Source organism: Zygosaccharomyces rouxii, assembly GCF_000026365.1.
Source record: "Zygosaccharomyces rouxii strain CBS732 chromosome E complete sequence".
Taxonomy (NCBI): domain Eukaryota; kingdom Fungi; phylum Ascomycota; class Saccharomycetes; order Saccharomycetales; family Saccharomycetaceae; genus Zygosaccharomyces; species Zygosaccharomyces rouxii.
Genome location: NC_012994.1, coordinates 644,933 through 662,429, shown reverse-complemented (window position 1 = coordinate 662,429; position 17,497 = coordinate 644,933). Strand labels below are relative to the sequence as shown.

Sequence of the window (17,497 nt, the reverse complement as noted above, 5' to 3'; positions counted from 1 at the left end):
ACAAGAACTAACACTATTGCAACAAAACGCCAGAGAGGAAGGGTTTCTGGATCAATTCAGTAGTCAAGTGCAATTCAAATGTATTTTGATCAAAGCCCTTCTTTTTTGTCCGAGAATTGACTTAACCTTGGATTTGTTTCGATATAGGTGTGCTCTAGGTAACACCTTTAACACCTCTGGTGTTGTTGATTCTTTTTGGTCACTTTTCATTTTGGCAGCATGTTACCCGGTCGATCTCCTTTTTTGAATAATAATCGCCATATACGAGCAGGGCGCTGCTAACCATGTGTCTTTCACATGACCCTAGACTATACATTTTAAGTGGTTGTTTCACGCCCAGTCGAAGTCTTTGGTATTTGAACCACATATAACTTCAGGTTTCTCTTATGATATTTTGTAAACTGTCTTAGCCGCCGACGCCTAGGAACCTTTTCGTATGGAAGTACACATCCCTAACAATTTTTTTAGAACCCGGTATATAAGCGCCTAACACATCTCGCTCATTGTTCTCTCTTAAGATTTCAATTCCTGAAAAGCCCCTAGATTGTTTTGACTCCCCCATTAGCATGTACCGCAGATTCCACATTGTATATACATCACTAGATATTTTCCGGGTCAGGTAACTTTCTTCTGATACTTTCTATAACCAAATGTGTTTATCTTTTAGTTTGCCGCCGAGGATTCCAAGCTATTACAACTGGTGCATATTAGCCGCTGTCTTTTCGCCCCTATTATTTTCCGGAGAGCAACGTACAACATCCGAAGAACTCAATTTTCGGTGTTAGTTTATTTTCCCGCGGACGAAAGGCACGCGGGAATAAGAACAAAGGAGCAGTAGGAAAGTGGGGAAACGCGACATGGCGGCGCTATTCATTCTCCCTTTTTCGGGAGGAAGGACTAACGGCGGCTAAAATCGGATGTTTTCCTGTCCCCTCCAAGGTTCTCTTGGGGTAATCAAGTTGCTGACGGTGGGGTACCTAAATATCCCCACAGCGGCTATGCGAGGACAAGAGCCGTCAGGGAAAATAAGAGAAGTCATATAAAAGATCAAATGATCTAAGAATATCAGATTAAGGTTCTTCTGTCTTCTTTTTCGATTTAAAAGATACGAGGATATTAAAAACATAGAATCCCAAGATATGACAAAAAGTTCAACGGTTAATCAGGAATGTGCAGCATTTAAACCACAGAAATTAATTCAAAGTGAGAGATCAAATTCCCGTGTTGATGTGGATCAGATCAATGCATTTTTAGAATCTTCACCAGAGAGACGTGATCAAGCGCAGGCACTGATCCAAGAAATTGTCAAGGATCCAATTTTAAAGACAGACTCATCCATGTATGACAGATCAAAGCGAGAAGAAAGGGCCGTCACAGCTCGTAAGATTGCCAGATTGGCTCTATATATGGAACATGATATTAAAACGGCTAGAAAACATTTTAAAGGTAATGATTTAATCGAGGATTTGCAAAGGGATACTGAGTCCAAATTACCTGCTCTTAGTAATAAAGATTTGTCAATATTCGACAGAAGATTGTCACTTTTACATAACATCGATCCACAGTTGGGTACTCGTGTAGGGGTCCATCTAGGCTTATTTGGCAATTGTATTAAGGGTAACGGTACCAATGAACAAATTCATTACTGGTTACAGGAACGTGGTTCCAGTTTCATGAAGGGAATCTATGGTTGCTTCGGTATGACTGAATTAGGCCATGGTTCCAATGTTGCTCGTCTACAGACAAAAGCTACCTATAACCCAGATAGCGATACTTTTACATTATTGACTCCTAATTTACCAGCAACTAAATTTTGGATTGGTGGTGCAGCTAATTCTGCTACCCATTGTTCCGTTTATGCACGTTTAATAGTGGAAGGTAAGGACTATGGCGTTAAAACGTTTGTCGTTCCTCTAAGGAACCCTGAAACTTTCCAATTGTTGCCCGGTATCGCTATTGGTGATATTGGTCATAAGATGGGTCGTAATGGTATCGACAATGGTTGGATTCAATTCCATAATGTGGTTATTCCTCGCGAATACATGCTGAGTAGATTTACCCAAGTGATACCATCAAAGGCTCCCAATGGTAAGGCTACCGTTAAAACTCAACCTCAATTAGATCAAATCTCAGGTTACTCTGCATTATTGAGCGGTAGAGTTAACATGGTTATGGATTCCTTCCGCTTTGGATCTAAATTTGCAATAATTGGTGCTAGATACGCTGTTGGTAGACAACAATTTGCTAAACCGAAACAACCAGAAACTCAATTGATTGATTACCCGTTGCACCAATACCGTGTTTTACCTCAAATCGCCGTTCCATATTTGGTTTCACCTGTGGCATTCAAATTGATGGATCAATATTATTCCATCCTTGACGAGTTGTACAAAGTCTCTTCACCAGCTACTTTTGATAAGACAGGTTTAGCCATAGTAAGCAAAAAATTGAAAAACTTATTTATTGATAGTGCAAGTTTAAAAGCTACCAACACTTGGCTGGTGGCTGAACTTATCGATCAATTGAGACAATCTTGCGGTGGCCAAGGTTATTCCAGTTACAATGCTTTTGGTAAAGGGTATGACGATTGGGTAGTACAGTGTACTTGGGAAGGTGATAATAACATTCTATCACTATCCAGCGCTAAATCAATTTTGAAAAAATTTGCAGCATCTAGACGTGGCGTTTTTGACAGAAGTTTGGATTCCGGTTCCTTTGACTACTTGGAACCATCATTTGTTCGTGCTGTTTTAACTGGTCAAGAAACCGCTTCATTACGTCAACTGCAAGATTACACCAAAGTTTGGGCAATTGCGTTAGTGAAATTTTTGGATCACATTGCCAGATTAATAGATGTTACGAAAGATTTGGATAGTGTAGCCAAATTGCTAGTTCTTGTCTCCAAATTCCACTCACTACATTCTATGTTGCAGGCATACTACGAGAAGCTGAAGAACCCTCAAGACTCTCATGTGACAGACGCTGCTTCAGAGGCAGCTTTATGGGACATTTACAAATTGTTCTCACTGTATTTCATTGATAAGCATTCTGGTGAATTTCAACAATTCAAAGTCTTTACACCAGATCAGATCTCTCAAACAGTACAACCCAAATTGTTGGAACTATTACAGAAGGTGAGAAAATCGATTATTCCTTTGACTGATGCTTTTAAATTACCAGATGATATGATTAACGCCCCAATTGGCTATTTTGATGGTGATATTTACCACAACTATTTCAGTGAAATCATCAAACAAAACCCTGCCGAAGCTGATGGTGCTGGTGTACCACCTAACGCTGATCTATTCACCCGATTGCTGGCAAGAGGTAGTGAGTTTGATCATGCATTGGGTGGATCCCCTAGAAGTGAAATTATCGAAAGATTAGGTAAATGAATGAATTAAGACAACTATATGTTATATGCATTTTATTATTATTTTTTTAGCCGTTGAGTTAAGTGACGCTAACATGAAGAAAAACTCAGTATGATGAACAATATCGTTACTATTATCATTTTTACTCATTTAGGGTGATTGGCTTCCTCTTTCTTAAAGACTTTCTTGAATCCAGACCAGCCGTTGGTTAACTTTGGAGTGTTACCTGCTGTATTGCTAGTAGCCGAAACCACTTGCTTAGTCTTTAAAGTTGCCAATGATCTTTCCAATTCAGTAACTCTATCTTGTAACCTTAAATTTTCATTCATTACTTCTGCATTACGCTTAATAGTTCTGTTCAAATCATGTCTAATATCAGACGGTAATTCATTGTCTGGTGATGGTGATGTTTGTTTTCTACCAATTTCCTCTAATTGTTTACGTAATTCGAGAATAGTAATCTTCATATCATTGTTTTCATCACTTAAAGTCTCAATTTTAAGTCGGTTTTTAATCAATTCATTGGCAATGTCAACATGCTCTCTGTTCAGAAGCGTGTAACTGCTTTCCAATTTACGAACTTCCTTGTGTAATTGCTGGTTTTTAATTCTCATAGATTCATATTGGGCTTCTTTCTGTTGTTCAATTTCATGGATTTCGTCGTATTCTGAAGCGTACCTGCGTAACGAAATTGGAGTAATGTGTACATGATTCATAGCATCGTGAACAAACTGATCTACATCGTATTCTTCATCCTCGGTTCTGATCCGCTTTTGAGGTGACTCAATAGAGCTAATTTCTTTTTTGAATACGGAACCGTCGTCATCTGTCTCCATCTTTCTCTGTTCAACATTAGCTTTCAAATAGTAGAAAAATAGTTCATCCTTTAAGAAATCTAAAAGTTTATCGAATTGTAAGTCCAATAAACTATCAATATTTTTTAACATTAAATTCACAGCGAATTTTAAGAAGGATTCCATACCCTCCACAAATACAATATCGTAGATTCTTAAAACAAATTCTAATGGAAATTTGTATGCAAAGAAAGTTAAAAACCATTGTGTTGCATACATGGATGAACGAACACCTTGTCTGGTTAAATGGTTGTACAATTGTGGTGAATTCTCCTCAAGCAACCTATCGAACTGATAAAGCATTAACATTAACCCCGGCATTTCCGGCAAATACATCCTACGCAATCCGTAACCCTTCATTAATCTTACCAAGAGACCGAATGCTTCAGCTTCAGTATCTGTGTTTAACAATAGAGGTGTGACTATAAAGGCCATACCTTGAGTATAACCAACATCAGGATCAAAAACAGAATAAACTTTAATCACATTGAAAAGATTCTCAAATTTGTTTTCAGGGATAAACTTAGTACGCTTCATGTCTCTACGAATACTACTCTCATGTGGTGATTCGGTATCACGTAAAGTGTTGTAAATAACTTCAAATTCCACAGATTTGGAATTTGCAATTAATTGCCAGATGATACCGCGAATCTGCTGTGGTATACCATCGGTAATTTTTTGCTCTAATTTCTCAGGATTAGCAGCTACAGATCCAAAATCATTGACTACTTGAGTCCAAAAGGACCAATCGGTTTTTAGAAGATGTAATTCGTCTTCCCCCAATTCTGTCTGAGCACTTGGTGTAACACCTAATTCTGGCGTTTGAGGATCTTCAAATTTACCACTGGGCGTTACTGGTGTAGCTGGAAGACTTTCCAAAAATGTAGAGAATGAAGATTTCAATGCACTTTGTCCCTTTTCAATGTTCTCCCTCGAGGCCTCATCTTCAGTTTGATATGATTGGCGAGTTTCCTTAAACCTATTTGCAATCAAATTGATCTCAGCTGCAGACTCAAGTCTCTTTGACCGGTTGATCGGTGGCGGTGTCCCCTTTGTATCACGAGCATGCGCAAAAGCCAAACTTTTCCTAAATTCATCAGATTGCATCTCCTGTTCTAATGGTGGTGGAATTGAACGTCTTTTGATAGAGGTTCCTCTTGCAGGTAGAGGTGGTGAAATAGGGGACTGAGTTTCTGGTCTTTTGCTGGGACTTACGTGTGACGTTAGACTACCTTTTGCGTCACCTTCACCTACACTCTTTTCAAATTCCTTAGATCTGTCCAATTTTGCAGGTGTAGCTAGTCTTTCCGGCGTAGCAGCTTCTGTAGCATCGTTCAGATCCATGTTCATCATACCTGCTGTCTTAGGTTCCTCTGATTCTTGCATTTGTGTTTCCTCTGATAGAGTAATCGGAGTGGGCGACACAAGGTTTAAACCTCCAAAGCCATTATTATGGACCCTTTGTTCGGGCTTTTGATTATCTTTCTCCTTAGTAGGTACTTTGTGGAATGACCTTAATCCCGGTACTTCTTCTGAATCATGACGTGAGTATTCTTTAACAGTTGTAGTACTATGCAACGAGTTCCTTGGTGGAAGAGCTGGTGATATAGGTTTCCTGGAATGTTCTTCTTTATGTGCATTAATACCGGGGGCAGATGGGGAATCCACTGTAGGCGTAGGTGGAACTGGACGTGCTGATGAAAATCCACTGGAAGCTCCTTTGAATGCAGCTTCTGATACAGGAGATCCTTCTACAGAGGGTGGTTTAGGACGTGGAGAGGTAGGTTTACTGGAATAACTACCTGATCTCGAGACTCCTGCATTCGTATCTATAGGCAGTGGATTAGGACAAGGTGAAGAAGCCTCATCAGTAGATTTTTCTTCTTCATGTTTGTGTTGCCCATGAGTGCTGGATGCAGGTCTGCGAGATGGAACCGGAGGTGGTGAATTTGGTTTAAATGTACCGAAATCTTGAACTGGTGATTGCGTCACAGGAGTAGCAGGTTTTTGAATATGTAGAGGTTGAGTAGAAGGTTCTTCGGGCTTCACCAGTTTCTCCCTTTTCGATTCAGTCTTCTCATCTTGCCCTGATTCGTCGGCGAATAAAGGCTTCACTTCCGCAGAACTTTGAGCGCTGGCCTGGTCAAATGGAGCCTCCGGTTTAACAGGAATGAATTCTGATGAAGGATTCTCACTAGTTATTTCTTCATTTTGGAAATTTTCAGTAGTCTCATTCAAATCATCAAGAGAATCCAAATTCTCCCCTGACTCATCTTTAAGTTCTATTTTATCGTTTGCAGTCTCTTCAACAGGTCTTTCGATAACTGGGGTTTCAGTTACTGTATCTTTCGAATTTTTAGGAGCTTTATTAGCAGCAGCAGAAGACTTCTTTCCTTTTTTTTTACCCATTTTATGTCTGATGATCTGTTAAGTGTCGATGATCTGCTGGAGTTTCTTGTACTAAAGACTATTTTCGACTGGGCTTGCCTTGGAAAAAAGTTCGATGTCCAAGAAAAATGAGAAAAAAAAGGAAGTTAATGAGCTTCACAAAAATTCAAGAATTCTTCTAACAAGAATGCTTCGATTTAGAAGATGAGCCACGATTCAGTAACCATCACGAATTTAGTTACATATATGTGTTAAACAGACAAAAATAATAAAAACAGTAAGCAAATAACCTTGGAACACCATTGATAAAATAAAAATATAAAAACCGCATAAAATTCATGTCAATCCATACTTTCATCAAACTAATGAAAACGCCTCGTTAGAGATTGACGGTGATAGTACTGATGAAAAGTCCGAGTCGCTACTGACATCGAGATTCGACAGAATATCACTTGGAGGCCCTTGGGGGTCAGGATACACATTCCCCATCGTAATCTCTAATTCTGTTATCAACTTGTCGGTCTCAAGCATAGTTAAAGTTGGGAAATGAATACGAATAGAGTCCTTGGTCGTGGTAATCGGTAAGGACCCATAATTTTCGTATATTCGTCGGACATTGCGTTCTAATATCTTGAGCTCATTTGTGTAGTTCCAAATTTCGTCTCTCCATACATCAAGAGCTAGGGAATTAGCAAAAGTCTTTTGAGGAATGGCTTTATTCATGTCCAATTGAGGAGCTTTGAATTCCACGTAGGCACCTACAGTTTCTTCACCTTCAGCCAAAAGAGCCTCGTTCTTATGGTATTTAATCATTTCAAAAAGCTCCATATCACGAATTAAAGAAACATCTCTTGAGGATAACTTAGCTTGACCATGAACAGGTCCTGGGAACCTACCAGATAACTGGCTTCCATTGTTTGGAGGTATTAACCCATCTAATGAATTGAAAAAACAACGTAGCGAAACAGCCATGTTGTTAACAGCTTCATGGGTAAACTTTATAGATGCCGTAGAATACATTCTTTGGCCTGCATTTCTACCAATTATATTCCAATTAGTGAAGAGGCCACGGGGAACACCATTAGGAACTCTGGGAGCAGATGAAAACATAGTAACTCTGGGGACCGATTTAACTAACCTAATATCAGTTCGGACCAATCTGGAACGGACAAACTGATGAGCGCTTTGATGATAACCTCTAGTGCTCACCGTAGTGGCACTAGCACGGAATTTTGGAGGTGCTTGTCTAACTGGTACTGGAACTGGTACCTTAACTAATCTACCATTAGGGCGAGGTAGATTTCGTTCAATAACACCACCTAACTCTTCATCAATGACTCTTCCCAGCTGTCGCAACTGTTTCTTAGTGAGTTTTGCCCACTGCCTCCAACTGTTCAGTGCCATATTGAAGGGTAAATATCTCAGTCTTTGACAACTTCAGCAGACTAAAACTATTTAGAAGAATATGAAAAGTTGAATCGTCAAATGAAACTATTCCTTTAGATCGTTATACCAACAGGTGCTTGATTTGTATTTGTTGTAGTGAGTTTAGCTACTAGCATTATTAGTGGTTACAGCCGATTGTTCCAGACACCTTTTATATAATTGAGCCCTAATTAGGGCTCAATTTCTCCAACTTCACCGAAAGCTTAAATCACGTGATAGAATGTTTTTATATTAAGAACTCTGATGATAATGGACTATTTCTCTTCCAAGTACCATCTTTAATGTCTATCACTGTCTTGCCAAGATTTAGATTTGGGTGGTGTGTGATCCTCCTCGTCAAACAAAAAATTGTAAACATCGTCCATCGTCGTAGTATTAAACAAGGAAGAGGTGAGACCGAATGCATTGTACGCCGCTTGATCTGTCCAAAACGGGCCTTCGTTATCAAGGGGATGACCTGTCTTTATAGCACTGTTGGGAGCAGTGGTCGTAGTAGTAGATCCCGATGGTGAGCATTCATTTCCCGGCAAGGAAGCCGCGGGGGTTGTTTGCCTAATTAGTTGGGAAGGTGGTTGTGGCATGTTTGAAGCATTTGAAGCCGCAGTTGTACTAGGAATTATTGGCGATACTTGCGGTAATTGTACCGGTTGTGTCGGGTACTGCGCTGGTTGAGAAGGGACTCTCAAGTTAAGCACCGGAGTCCTACTCGAAAATAATTTCTCCAAATCCGAAAGACTAGCAGCTGATTTCACTGACGGTGAGAGTGCGTTCGACATAGTTGGCAGAGGGGGTGAATGTGTGGTTTGTTGTTTTTTCACTTCAACATTTGTGCCACGAGTAGCAGAGTCAGTTGTGTTCATACCACCATCACATAGATGATCTAAGATGTGGATGTATTTCTCACAGGTAGATAAATTATAGTCTTTCAATTGTTTGAACAGCCTAATGCATGTCGAAAGTTGGTTCAAGGATTCCTGACGATCACCGGTCCCCGTGTAAATCTGAGCCAACGGTACTAAAGATGCATTAAACAGATAGAAGGTACAGTACCAGGCAAAGAAGGAAGTCAAATGATGATTGTTGAGATAGTTGGCAACCCCCCAAATTGTCTTTTGAGCTATGTCTGAAAGCATCGTTGCACACTTATCCAATTCGGAATTCGGTTCTACCTTTAAAGCGCCCTCGGACTGTAATAACCTTCTAAGCACATATATTTGTAGCCACTGCCGCTCCCATCTTAAATAAAATCTGATAAATGAAATCCAAGGGTATTTCTTGAGGTAATAAGTCAGCCCTGTTAAATGTTCATCGGCTTGTAAGTATTTGGGCATTGCTTTTTGACACGCATCTAATCTCTGGCATAATTGAAGACATCGAGAAGTAGTAATTTTAGAATCAACGAACCATACATAACCAAACTCTTTCAGCAATTTGGCAGTTTCAATGGCCCCCATGTAGATGGAAGGACCCTTTGTCCACGTATTTTCATCCTCTACTGAATTAGGTAATGAGATAGTGACTTGGTCATCGAAAAACATGTATTGTAATGGCCTACCGTCCAGCAGTGCCGAATGAACTTCATGAGAATAGAGACAAGTCCAAATTCTGCGTCTTCTCTCTTTGATGACATCTGGGATTCCCTCAGGCGGTAAATCCCTGTGAAGCCCTAAGGAGATTGCCATTCTCAATGCATGACCATGATAAAGGTAACCAGTATTTGGGTTTTGTCTCCACTCTGCATATCTGGATAACAAATGGAATGCAATAACTAAAGTAACAGAGCCCGCTTCGAAAACTTTTGGCTTTAAATGTGATTTAACATTAGAGTAATAGAACAAATCTGCATCAGTGGATTCACCTTCTGAACTCCACGCACCGATGGCCAGCACGGTGTTGAAAAGAATCTGCCATTGATCAACATATCTCAAGCCTGCTTGATTATCATATAACTTTAGAAATATGTGCGTGTCAATCAATGGATAATAAATATGGAAATTGTCAAAGTAAGCTTTCACATATTTTGATGTAACATTTCTTGAACATAAAGCATGTGGATCAGTGACCGCATTTATAGATGACGCTTTTGTTGTTAAAAGAGGTACTGAATCTATACCCAGCTTTTTGAAGATAAGCCGGGGGCACTCTTGACCGTAGTACCCACTGTTACTGATATCCGTAACAATAAATCCAACCCTGTCACTACCGATGGGCATATCTTGACCTTCTACCCAATCGAAGCCCCTAAGGGGGTCCTTGGGTACTTCACCCTCTGTAATGTGCTCCTGGTTACTATCACTATGGGTGCCCAAGCCAATACCAACAGATTCGTGATCATCCATACGATCATTACCAACCCCTTTCGCTCTTCTCACAAGGAACCTTTTAAGCCTTTCCTTCAACTGACCCGTATTCCGATCGTTGAGCACCTTGTCCAAATCTTCCTCCGGGAAAAGCTCACGAAACAGTTGCTCTAGTCTGTCTAACTTAGTCTCTACTTTCGTCATATGAGCCCTTGTCAATGGCGTCCTATTAGCCTTTGGTGAGTAGCAACACTCCCATCCATTCTGTATACATTTAGCACATTTGGGTTCTTCTTTGGAGCATCTCAGCTTCTTTTGACGGCATGAATCGCAGGCATGATCGATAGTATTCAGCCTCTTCATCTTTGAACCAAACCTCTAGATGTAATATTACCCTTATCCTGAACGAATCTTTTAACCAATTCTGTTGCTAGTAGAGTTAGAACATATTTTCAGTTGCTAGGGTTTGTTGACCTTAATTTGAATTTACAAAGTGTCATAATGAACAAATCCAAAGAGCCTGTAAAATCGTAGTCCTGGTCTCTAGAAACCTTTTAATGCAGTCGTAGGTAGTATGTGAAGGTGTCAATGATAGTAGTAATCGTGTTAACGTCGTTAAATCCGTCGTTTGCATGGTTAAGAACCGACGAGTAAGAGATGCCCGATGCCACGAAAGCACGACATGGGAAATAGGACTAGGGGGGGCTAAATGATGCTCAAGAACTGCTTAGTGGTGACAAATAGAAGCTATCGGATCGTCATTAGGTTGGTTTTACTGGTTATCTTTACTCTGTTTCACGTGTGAAGTAGTTCTTGAAGGTCGTCTTGGTGAAAGGTAAACACAGCGAAAACTTTAGAAGTGATTTTAGTTAATGAAGAGTTTGAGATCCTTCAGGGTGGAAAGCAGTTAAAAGGAGTATTGGGAAGGGGATCAGCGGCTATGAGTATGGTTTCCAAGCCATCAAATAACTTAAGAAGTGAATGTAAGTGGCTGAAGGAGACTAATAGCTTACAGGAGGAAAAGGAACTTGCATTGAAAGTCATTAATAGCAATACATTGAATAAAAGGCCGAGGGTAGATAAAGTGTCACAAGAAACATCAGTTAGTTCGATTACACCTTTGAGTAGCTTTAACAATGATACTCAACTGCCACAGCGAGAATCACAGTCACAATCGAAACAGAAACAACCACCGCTACCGACAGCACCAAGGCAGGTACCAAATTATTCGACACAGAGAAGGGATAGAAGTGAATTACAGAGGCTGTTGATTGGATGTCTTAAATCTCAGAATAAATTACTGTTACGAAGGTGTCGAATAAGTGAGTCAACTTCTTTATCGGAGGATGCAAAGAGGACACAGATCGTTGATGGGATCAAACCTGAACTTTCCAAGTTGATGTCACAGATGACAACTCTAGAGGAGGAATTGGATATTTTATCACAATCCAACGATACAAATTTATCTACTGATCGTACTCATTCTACAGTTATTCCTAGTCCAGAGGAGATGAATCCTGGTGATGAGATTTCAGCAGCTCCGGAACCGGCAGCGACGGAAGCGCTACTGTTTTCATCAAAACCTGTGCAAAATGAATTAGTTCAAGTACTCGAAGAAGATGATGACGACATGGAACCCATGATAGTCTCTCAAAAGGATCAGCAAAGGGCGTCTACGATGACACCATTGAGTCAACAGGAAAGTGAATCAGAACAAGCGCGGAGGAGTATTGCCGCCAGAAATCTCCGAAATAGAGAAAATAACGTTAACTACCGGATTCCGGACCATGATGATCCGTTTGACTATGTGATGGGGGTTGCAGAAAACCACGGAGAAGCTTCAGATGTTACTATGGATGCTGAAGATGATATTGATTCCAATTACCTGAAGTCCGACGATGGAACAGAAAATAAAGTAGATCAAAGTGACTTAGATTTTGTGGTTATGGATGAAGAAGCTCGAGACAGTATAGATCGTTCCTACCAGGATTCTCAATGGCCCGGGCTCAGTGAAAGCCAAAAACAAGACATCGAAAATGATTCCATTGAAATGATACTTTCATCTCCACAACCTAAGATGACACAAACATCACCTGCAGATGAGAATGTGGAACGTATAGACTTAATTGAGGATGATTTTGAGAAAGATCAAATTGTAGAGGATACAATGATGAACGATTATGGAGTTGCGCCATTTGTAAGAAATATGAATGCAAATTTATCAAATTCCGATTTAGAACTAATAGTGAGTGAAGGTAATGAAGAAGAGGAAGCTGAAGCCATATCAGACAGTGATCTGGAAAAATTTGACGAAGAAAGAGAAAATAGGGCACAAGTTCCAGATATCAAGGAATTAGACGACGACTTGAAGATAATTAACGAACGTAAATTAGAGGAAGAAGATTTTCTGCCGACGCCTATAATGGTAAAACAAGAGAATCCACCAGAATTAATCACCAAAATCCATAAATCACAAGATATTCTTGACGATGATGACGACGATTTATTAAGAGATATCGCTAAAGGGGATCAGGACAAAGCTGTTGTACATCAACCACAACCTCGCTATGCGTGGTCTGATGAAGTAGATTATCGTTTACACCAAAGTTTTGGCTTAAGAAGTTTCAGACCGAACCAATTGCAAGCGGTCAATTCTACTCTAGCTGGTAAAGATGTATTTGTGCTAATGCCTACAGGTGGTGGTAAATCGCTATGTTATCAATTACCCGCTATTGTAAAGTCAGGTAAGACTAGGGGTACGACGATTGTCATATCACCTTTAATTTCACTAATGCAAGATCAAGTGGAACATCTACTGAACAATAACATCAAGGCGAGTATGTTCAGTTCAAGAGGTACCGCTGATCAAAGGAGACAAACGTTTAATCTATTTATACATGGGCTCTTGGATCTCATATACATTTCACCTGAAATGATCAGTGCGTCAGAACAATGTAAAAGAGGTATAAAGAAGCTCCACAATGATGGTAAATTGGCACGAATAGTGGTGGATGAAGCTCATTGTGTCTCTAATTGGGGTCATGACTTTAGACCGGATTACAAGGAACTGAAATATTTTAAAAGAGAATACCCTCATGTGCCAATGATGGCACTTACTGCAACTGCAAGTGAACAAGTTAGGTTAGATGTTATTCATAATTTGGAGCTTAAGGATCCCGTCTTCTTAAAGCAAAGCTTCAATAGAAAGAATTTGTTCTATGGGGTTGTAAGAAAGACTAAAAACACCATTGCAGAAATCTGTGAATCTATAAACACCAGGTTTGCTAATCAAACTGGAATCATTTATTGTCATTCTAAAAATTCGTGTGAGCAGACAGCGGCTCAAATACAACGCAATGGCATTAGATGTGCGTTCTATCATGCAGGCATGGAACCAGATGAAAGGTCAGATGTACAACGAGCTTGGCAAAATGATGATTTACAAGTGATTTGTGCTACAGTTGCATTTGGTATGGGTATCGATAAGGCTGATGTGAGATTTGTGTATCACTACACGGTTCCTCGTACTTTAGAAGGTTATTATCAAGAAACTGGTAGAGCTGGTAGAGATGGTAAACCTTCATTTTGCATTACTTACTACACGTTTAGAGATGTTAGATCTATTCAAACCATGATTCAAAAGGATAAAAACTTGGATAAGGATAATAAGGAAAAGCATTTGAACAAACTGCAAAATGTCATGATGTATTGTGAAAATGGTCTCGATTGTAGACGTAAATTAGTACTTTCCTATTTCAACGAAGAATTCGACGCTAAAGACTGTCACAAAAATTGTGATAACTGTTGTAATAGTTTCAAAGTTGCCACTGAGCAAAGAGACGTTACAGAGGATGCTAAAAAAATTGTTAAATTGGTTGATGAGTTACAAGATAGTCGTGTGACACTCATCTATTGCCAAGATATTTTCAAAGGTTCAAGGAGTTCAAAAATTGTACAAGCTGGTCACACTGAATTAGAATTTCATGGTGCTGGTAAAAGTATGCCCAAATCTGACGTGGAGAGAATTTTTTTTCAATTAATCAATTTAGGTATTTTGGCAGAATATCCTATCGTAAACAATAGTGGATTTGCCTCTAATTATGTGAAATTGGGTAAGCGTGCTCGCGAACTTTTGAGGGGGGCTTTGCCGGTACAAATGCAATTTAACATGTCGAGTTCAAGACCTAATTCAGGATTAGATTCTAATGCACTCCCCCCGTCATCATCGACTTCAAGAATCAGCAGTAGAACTGTTAATCTAGGTGGTAATAAAAGAGATAATCATACAGTGGAACCGATTTCCCTGAACAATGAAAACGAATGGAAATCTACCCAAGAATTAAGTGAGTTGACACATGCATATGAAACTTTGAAAGAGGCTTCTATGAATGCAGGATACAGAATGAACCCACCAGTGACAAATTTTATTCCTGATGCTGCATTGAGAAAATTGGCTAAGAAGTTACCCATAAGTGAAAGTGAATTTTCCAGCATGCCAGAAATAGGACCTCGTCATGCTAAAAAATTTAAAGTGTTCAGAAAAACTATAATGGAGTTAAGAAGACGTCGGAGTAATTTAGGTGGCGGTAATGATATTAATGCAAGTAACAGTATTGTTCTAAGTGAAGGGAGTTTACCTGACAACAGTGTAGTTGCATCCAGATTTATCGCCATGGATTCTGCAGAGAGTCAACAGAATGAAGAAATTATAAGGCAAATAAGAATGAGCCAACAGAGGTCAACTCAACCATCACAACCTTCGCAACGGACTGGTAGGGCTTCAAAGTCTTCATACTCCAAGAAGCGATTTAAAAGAAGAGGATAGATAATTACGAATTAAGAAAGAAACTACTTACAACTAGGTTATATGTTTATAATCTTGTCACCCTTATCACCGACAATATGAACGTGTTCTCCCTCCGCTTCCGCAGGTGAAGAACTTCGCTCTTGATCATCATGATAAATATTTCCCAGCTGTTGCCGTTCTTCTTTTGGCGGTACACCTACATTAGAATTGTAGAGGATGATGCCATTTTCTTTCGCGTATTTACGCTCTTCATTCTTGTAAAACCAAAGTACTAAGAATGTCCATAAGATCAATGCCAAAGCATTGGCAGCTGCAAAACTGTAACCCTTTAGATAACGAGGTGCTTCAGTAGTAGGGAAAAACACAACACTTGTCCAGACGCTAAAAACAGAAGCAGCAATATTCATAGCAGTCATGATAATACCTCTTGACTCTGAATCTCTACGACAAATGTCATTGACCCAACCATAAAGTACAGGAGCCATTGCCCACCCCATACATTGAAGCATGAATGCAAACCATTTAGCACCTTCTTGCACATTCCAAACCGCCAAGATAACGTTACCTATGATATTAAAAATCTGGGTGAAAAGAATAGCCGACCATCGAGAATGTAATTTATCTGCAATTAAGGCTGTTACGGTCAAATATACAAGACCTAAAGCCGGTGTAATCATACTCAATGTGTTAACTTTAGGAATGGAATATCTTTGCTCCCCATTTGAATTAGTCAATGATTTCAACCAAAGGATGTAACAACCAGAACCTACATTACTGTTATCCCAACAGAAGATAGCCCAAATCGAAACGATCCAAATTTTCCAATCAAAGATAATTTTTTTCCAAACACCAATATCGAATACTTTCTTATGGAAATCATTACCTTCCGTCTTATTTTCCTTCAGCCTTGTACGAGCCAATCTAATCTCATCATCTGTTAAAAAGATGGAATAACAGTTCTGTGGATCACCTGGCAAGGAATAAAACCCAATTAGTGCTACAATAATTGAAATAATGAAATCAAATATAAAATTCCATCTCCATCCAGCTAATCCATTTCTACCGTTAAGACTTTTGTAAACTGCAGATTGAATACCACCAGATGAAAGGATACCAATATATTGACCAAAATAGAAAAATGCAGATCTCCTAACCACTTCATCATGTTTGTAAAAACATCCAAACAAATATTGGAATGCCAAATAAGATGGTCCTTCGAAAAATCCAACGAAAAATCTTAAAGCCTTAATACTATCTGTAGTATGTGCAAAACCTTGACCTAAAGTCATTAACGACCAGCACAAATCTAATGTTGGTAATAAATAGTTCAATGGTACTTTGTTCAAAACGAATAAAAATGGTACCTGTGAAACGATGTTACCAATGGAGAACATGTTTTGCACATGAACTAAATCGTTACCATGCATACCTAGCGATTCTTTCATACCAGAAACGTATGCATTATTTAAATTGACACTGTCGAGATATTTTACCCAATAGGACATACACGCATAAAGAGCTAACAGAATGTCTAACTTCAAAATCAATTTTTTCTCCTGAGTAGATGGACTACCATTAAACCAGGAATACCAATGGTTGCTCTTACCTTTCTTCTTGGTGATTCTGTACTCTTGCTCATCAAAAAATTTCCACCATGGTCTATTGGCCTGGTCCCTGTATTCGTACTCATTTAATTCCTCTTCTTCATCCACTTCAGAATCAGGTGTTTCTTCTAATACCTCTCGTAAACTTCTCTTTTTATCATCCCATTCATCTGATAATGATTCTGGTTCAGTGCTTCCAGTTTTTACTAGATTATCTTCTTCGAGAACTCTTTTCACTGGGATGATCCCAAACTTGAGACGTCTCCAAGGATCGACAAAGATCTCTTTCATCAAAGAGGTGGTAGGAGTATTCATTGGATATCTAAACAGTAAGCTTCATCTTCAATAGAAGGTCCTGGTTGTATGCATATGCTTCCTGCATTTATATATTGTTCAATTAATTATTATTCGATTCGATTATGCAGTCAAGTCACTGACACCACCACTGTGACTCTTAGAAAAATATTTTGAAACAATTTTATCATAAGTAATGTAAAAAAAATTCTTTGAGATGCTGAGCATAGCTTTAAAGTTCACTATAATCCTTTTTTGAACAATAACTCTTGATAGACTTTTCAGTTAGCGCCACTTGTAGGTGCTAGGGCCCAAATCACAATGCCTTTTGTAGAAGTTTTTTATAGGACGAAACATGCATGGAAAATGTGGGGTAACTTTCTAGAAGCGAAAATCGTATGCACCGAATAATTCGGAGTTTTCGAAGTGA

General features: G+C 39.2%; 6 protein-coding genes across 6 annotated transcripts; 2 read left to right on the top strand and 4 right to left on the bottom strand.

Annotated features, from left to right (window-relative positions):
- Window positions 1-1,139: 1,139 nt before the first annotated feature.
- On the top strand, window positions 1,140-3,395 carry POX1 (acyl-CoA oxidase; the record flags this gene model as incomplete). The annotated part of the gene is made up of 1 exon (XM_002499243.1): window positions 1,140-3,395. The coding sequence occupies one exon, from the start codon at window positions 1,140-1,142 to the stop codon at window positions 3,393-3,395; it is 2,256 nt and encodes a 751-aa protein (XP_002499288.1).
- A 125-nt stretch (window positions 3,396-3,520) lies between these two features.
- On the bottom strand, window positions 3,521-6,637 carry GYP5 (GTPase-activating protein GYP5; the record flags this gene model as incomplete). Its single annotated transcript, XM_002499242.1, has 1 exon — window positions 3,521-6,637. One exon carries the CDS (start codon window positions 6,635-6,637, stop codon window positions 3,521-3,523), a length of 3,117 nt encoding a protein of 1,038 aa, XP_002499287.1.
- A 336-nt stretch (window positions 6,638-6,973) lies between these two features.
- SPG5 (Spg5p) lies at window positions 6,974-8,020 on the bottom strand (the record flags this gene model as incomplete). The annotated part of the gene is made up of 1 exon (XM_002499241.1): window positions 6,974-8,020. The coding sequence occupies one exon, from the start codon at window positions 8,018-8,020 to the stop codon at window positions 6,974-6,976; it is 1,047 nt and encodes a 348-aa protein (XP_002499286.1).
- A 320-nt stretch (window positions 8,021-8,340) lies between these two features.
- GAL4 (galactose-responsive transcription factor GAL4) lies at window positions 8,341-10,725 on the bottom strand (the record flags this gene model as incomplete). The annotated part of the gene is made up of 1 exon (XM_002499240.1): window positions 8,341-10,725. One exon carries the CDS (start codon window positions 10,723-10,725, stop codon window positions 8,341-8,343), a length of 2,385 nt encoding a protein of 794 aa, XP_002499285.1.
- Window positions 10,726-11,302: 577 nt separating this feature from the next.
- SGS1 (ATP-dependent DNA helicase SGS1) lies at window positions 11,303-15,187 on the top strand (the record flags this gene model as incomplete). The annotated part of the gene is made up of 1 exon (XM_002499239.1): window positions 11,303-15,187. One exon carries the CDS (start codon window positions 11,303-11,305, stop codon window positions 15,185-15,187), a length of 3,885 nt encoding a protein of 1,294 aa, XP_002499284.1.
- Window positions 15,188-15,225: 38 nt separating this feature from the next.
- On the bottom strand, window positions 15,226-17,088 carry SEO1 (putative permease SEO1; the record flags this gene model as incomplete). The annotated part of the gene is made up of 1 exon (XM_002499238.1): window positions 15,226-17,088. The coding sequence occupies one exon, from the start codon at window positions 17,086-17,088 to the stop codon at window positions 15,226-15,228; it is 1,863 nt and encodes a 620-aa protein (XP_002499283.1).
- Between the last annotated feature and the right edge of the window lie 409 nt (window positions 17,089-17,497).